General features: G+C 30.5%; 1 protein-coding gene across 1 annotated transcript; it reads right to left on the bottom strand.

The window, feature by feature from the left end:
- Window positions 1–1,981: 1,981 nt before the first annotated feature.
- LOC120082851 (tyrosine decarboxylase-like) lies at window positions 1,982–5,700 on the bottom strand. The gene is made up of 2 exons (XM_039038189.2): window positions 4,921–5,700; window positions 1,982–2,944 (listed from the first exon to the last, which is right to left on the bottom strand). The coding sequence occupies exons 1-2, from the start codon at window positions 5,558–5,560 to the stop codon at window positions 2,088–2,090; spliced, it is 1,497 nt and encodes a 498-aa protein (XP_038894117.2). The 5' UTR covers window positions 5,561–5,700; the 3' UTR covers window positions 1,982–2,087.
- Window positions 5,701–5,904: the final 204 nt, after the last annotated feature.

Genomic DNA, 5,904 nt, shown 5'->3' with positions numbered 1-5,904 from the left:
CGCAGGAGTGTCAGGGACGTTTCAAGTTTTCAAGGTTGCAAAGTGTCAGTCCAGCCTTGGTTTGTTTAGTTCTCGATTGGTACATATTCACCGACTAAGTTGGTTGGTCCAAACTCTAAGGTATTGACATCTCCCTATTGGGACACATTCTCCCCTATGCTCTTTTAGACTTGGATCCACTCGTGGACTTTGGGCCTTACCTTGAGTAACCTCCCACAAGCTTTTGCTTTCAGATAAAATAATTAAAATTATCATCATTAATTCAATAATAATAAATAGTTTTCTTGTTATTATTCTTATTGATAATAATTATATTAATATTATTGATAATAATAAATTATTGTTGTTATATTCTAATTCGGTTTACAATATTACCATCATTAACGACGTATCATTATTATGGTTAATAATAATGGTCCTTTAAGTTTAAAATTAATGTTTAGCTACTTGTTGTTAAGATTTAAAAAGGAAGAAGCATTTTTAGTCCTCGACATTTGAAAAGGAAAAATACTTAGATACATTTCAAACATCATTGATCTTTATGTTTTTGATCCCATCAAATTATTTAAACATATAATTTGTCATATGACATATTCTTCTTACTTATTTTTTTTAAATATTTTAATTCGTTTTTAAGTATTTGATGATGATAAGATGCATAAATATAGATGCATCACAAATTCTCTTTGAAAAAGAGATCATTTCAACAAATAAATATTCATTTGATCGGGTTGATTAATAGTTTTTTAAATAAAAATTTGTTCTCTTTCAACTTTAAATATTTTTTAGACTTTCTCGGATACATTTACTATTTTTCTTTTTTTGTTAAAGAAAAATTTCTGTATTATTTTTATTTATCTCTTTTATATGATATTTTATTAGATTTTTATGTTTTAAAATTTTTTTAATACAAGTTGGAGATTGGAAAATTTAAACCATATATCTCTTGATATTAGTACATACTGATGTCAATTCAATTAAACTAAAAAGTTAAGTTATACAAGCATATCATTTACTTTATATTGCATATTTTTGTTGTTGATTAGTAGATACATTTTCAAGCATAAAAAATATTTTTGTGATATTGAAATTTAAATTTTGATATATTGTTGATTGGTACATTTTTTAAAATAAAATTTTTAAATGTATTATATGCTTGTTCTATTTCAAAATATTGGATAAATTTTTAGTATCTTCGATACCTTACCAACCGTTTTTAAAGTAAAATTACATTATTATTATTACTTTTGCACACAAATCAATCACATACATATGTCTTTCTATTATCTTATTATTATTAGTTTGATTTTTTATTACATTTTTATGATTTTGAGATTGATTTTATTTATTTATTTATTTAACGAGAATTAGACCAACAACCTAGTCTAAATGACTTTAGATAACAACATCAACAGTGAGGAGCATAAGATTTTTTGTCAATACATAGAGAGTATTCGATTTGAGAAAATCTTCAAGAATGTTATAAGAAAAGTAAAGAAAATCCAATAAATCTACGTCATACATATCAATCGATAAGGTAAAAAAACATATCATTCGAGTTTGTTCTATTTCTTAATTACTTCAGTAAAATATGAAGCTATTTAATTTATGGTCGTGATTTTCATAATCGTGTTTATCAAAATTTATCGAAAAAATTTGCTTGCTATTGGATAAAACAAAATGAAATATCACAACTTAAATGGTATATTATTTTTTTCTCATCATGACATTTACATACAGGAGATTAAAGCTAATAGTTTCCATTCTATTTCAAACAATTAACATTATTGCTTTTGATAGGCAATAAAAAATCCTTACTTTATTGTCATAGTAAATAACAGTATAGTTGAAAGGTTGAAAACATTATTTCTTTTAGAGGTTATGGTTCCAATCTTCACCACTCGTAAAAATAAGTTTAAACTTTTCTTGGACAAAAAATACTTGTGTATCCCATCAAAGTGGCATATCATAATATGACATGTGGTAAATTATTCTTATTTATTTTTGAAATATTTTAATTATTTTTTAGTGTCAGTGATGGGAGAGGAAAGCAAAGAGATAGGTGCATTATGGGATGCACTCAAGTATCACCCCTCTAAGACCTTCTTTACCAGTTCTTGCACGAGCTTCCATGCCATGATGACATGTCGTTCCTCCGTCATGGACCCACCAACGGCAAATCGAATCACATACATATCTTCAACAACAGCATGTGTCATGTAAACTCTTCCCGACTTGTTAATCCCCTCCAACAATTTCAAGTTCATTGTATTCGACTTGTCAACTTCATTAAACGACAATCGGAAACAAACTAACCCAAAATTCCTCGGAACCACAACCTCAAACCTCTCATCCCTCCCCACGAGCTCCTCAAAAAGCTTGGCCATTTTCACATGGCTTCTCAAAAGATTCCTCAAATTAGCTACTCCATAGCTTTTCATCACAACCCATAATTTTATTGCTCGAAACCTTTTGCTGAGTGTAATCTGCCAATCTTTATAGTCCACCACTTCGCCTAAATCTGTTGCTTTATTTCTTAAATACAGAGGGTTCACTGAGAGAGAATTTCTCAATGTTGACGGATCCTTCAACCACAAACAGCAACAATCCGGTGCCGAGAAGAACCACTTATGGGCGTTCAAGCTGAATGAATTTGCCTTCTCGATGCCGTTTATGAAATGTCGAAACTCTGGACAAATGCATGCGCTTCCGGCATATGCAGCGTCGACGTGAACCCAAATTCCATTTTGTTTTGCTATATCACATAGTGGGTCAAGCGGGTCCACGGCGTTGGTGGAAGTTGTTCCAATGGTTGCACAGAGGTATAATGGGACAAACCCTTTTTTTATGTCAGATTGAATTGCCATTTTTAGAGAGTTTGGAGATAGCCTAAATGACTCTGATTTTGTTGTCTTAATAACTCGAAAATTTTCTTCAGAAAAACCTGTATAACAAATGTGAACTACTCAATATATACTTATTTAGTACAACAACTTAATATATTCGAACATCTGCCCTTTTTTGTTGATGATATAAGTAATGGCTTAAATGAGTTAGTTGTATAATATCTTATATATACACCTTTATATGTGCCCAACTTTCGTTTGTTTATTTCCACTAGACTTAATAAATAAGTGGATGCTACTTATTGAAAAATTAGACACCACATTTCTTGTAATTTGGAAAAGCTCTAGTATCTAGCTGGGTAGCATGAAATTATTTTCATATTACCTCAATAAAATCAATTTATTGTCCAAATACTATTTTAATTTTCTCAAATTTGAACTTTTAAGAGAGCTTTTGGTCCCCTAACTTGAGTTAGGTTGGATGGAAAAAAAAACACACCGAATTTAGCTCGCTAGTAATAGAAAAACAGTGGTTTAATAATCCTTCCGTTTTCTCATCCAAAAAATCTTTTGATTTCTCAATTCCCCTCATTTATTCTCTCTCACACATTTTCAACTCTGGTTTTTCTCTCTTTCATGTGTCTGTTGATATTATTCCTTTCACGTTCCCTTATCTCGCTCATCTTCTCTCTTCTTTCACTCATCTGGTTTGTTTTCTCCTTCATTTTAACTACTTTCTTTTTTCTCAGATTCCATCTTCTCTCTTACTCATCTAGGTTGTTTTTTTAGATTTTTTTTCCTATCTATTGAGATCTCTCTTTTCTCTAGCTAGTTCATTTAATTTGCTACTCATAGGCTATTTTTATGTTCCCTTTTTGTTATTTATTTTAGATCTACTAGATATGTGGTTGTTCAACTTTAAGTTTCTCCGGTGTTCATGATTAATGCAAAGTAGTTTGAAAAATTTTCATTCATTTGGAATATGTTTGGTAGTTAAGAATGGAAAAAAATCTGTTATGTAACTGAGTGTTCAAGAATTGAAATCAAAATTTGTGTTTAGTATATAAATACTTTGTAGGAATTTGTTATGTTTTAAGAAAGGGAAAACATTAACATTTTTTACTGTTAAAAATTTTAGAAAGTGTATAGTTGAAAATTAAAAAAAAAAATAGCATGAAAAAAAAATTCAGGACAAAATCAAATTTGTTTAGAGAAACTGCACTAGAAACCCCAATTCAAGTCAACTCAACTCTACATACCAAATACAAACTTTTTTACTCAATTCAACTCAACTTACCACCCCAAACATAAACGTATCAACTCAATTAAACTTAAATTTGCACCCCAAACACAAACAATTTAACTCCACAAATAATTTGAAATCTCAAACAATACCAACTCAAGTCAAACCTATGTGTCATATATTCCCTAAATCATTTCGTTTTTTGTACCTTTAAAATGTTCGACCTAGTTTCTATACTACCAATGAATTGTTTTATACATTTAAAAAGTCAATTTTGATCCTTGTACTTCTAAAAAGTGACCATTTTGGTCCATATAACTTTAATTTTTGGTGGCTATCTATTGCTATTCAATCGACTGGTCTATTCAATCAGGTTTTTGTAACATTGGTGTTGGGAGACACGATGAGTTGTATCTAAATATTTTTCAAAAGAAATATAGTTTTTAAAAACACAAGCAACGATTATCTATAATAAAAACAGATAATGATTCCCTACCTAAACCAACTATTAATTTCAAGAAATCTATACATGATAGTGCATTTTTTAAATAAAATATTTGTATTTAGATCAGTCGTGTCAGTTTTCTTTTTTTCTTTTTTTTTTTTTAATGAAACATCATGTATCTAATATTAATAATCATTTATTGAGTCGTCAATGTTTCAATCTCACAAGTGAGAATTCATTAGAATAAGATACCGAAACAAAATGATATCTTTTCCCTATAGCTACATGTACCTTCTACTAACTACACCATTGTATTTTTGTTTTACTAATATGAAAAATAAAATTTTTTTAAAAAAAATGCATGATTCTTTGTGAGATTTACCTACCTGCAACATGTGCAGCCTTTTGTAAGGACATATGAGTTTGATCGGAACCATAAACAACAAGCTTACTCAACTTTTCTCTTCCAATCTCTTTAAGTTTCTTGTCTCTCGCAGCCACCAAAGTGCATAAAATTGCTTCACAAGTAGTCCCTTGAAGAACGCCGCCGCCACCACCGCCGCCCGAAAACAGGAAAGATTTAGGTAAATTAAGCATCTCACCAAACCAATCAACCACCAACATTTCAAGCTCGGTGACAGCCGGGGACGACAGCCAGTTAAAACCGACGACATTGAAGCCAGTGCTGAGCATTTCTCCTAGAAGACCTGCAGTGCTGTTGCTAGCAGGAAAGTATGCAAAAAAGTTAGGGTTCTGCCAATGAGTAATACCTGGAACGACATGTCGGCTGACATCTTGAAGAATGGATTCCAAGGATTCAGGAGCATTTGGAGCTGATTGTTGGGGAATGGTTTTTCGAAGATAACTAGGATGAACTTGGCTAACAACTGGGAATTGTTCGATGTTTTTGTAATAATCTGCAATGAAATCAACAACTTTGTGTGCTTGACTTCTGAATTCCTCTGGATCTAATGGGTTGACGACATGAAAACTGATGTCGTCAATTTCGTTATTAATACTTCCCATTTGAAAAATGGAATACTAAAAGTTTAAGGATTTGGGAAAAAAAATTGTAATGTGGTGGTTTTTTATGTCCATTTTACTCAAAAGCTTGATATTATATAAGAGGGAGTTGGAAGGAGAGCGTTTGATAGGAAAAGAAAAAAAAAAAAAAAAAAAAAGCAGATGTAATTGAAAAATTATTTGCTTTTGATTTTTTTGAAGTAGTTTACACATCTACCTACATCGTTACCAACAATTATTTAGGTTGGAATTTGTGTTAACTATGTTTTATTATATTCATATTTAATGGATGATGTGGTCTAAAGTTTCAATTTAATATTTTTTAAAAAATAGAAAGTAAATAATAT

The sequence above is a fragment of the Benincasa hispida genome, chromosome 8 (genome assembly GCF_027475165.1).
Source record: "Benincasa hispida cultivar pf3 chromosome 8, pf3_genome.v1.1, whole genome shotgun sequence".
NCBI classification, from domain to species: Eukaryota; Viridiplantae; Streptophyta; class Magnoliopsida; order Cucurbitales; family Cucurbitaceae; genus Benincasa; species Benincasa hispida.
This window is presented reverse-complemented; position numbering and strand designations above follow the sequence as displayed.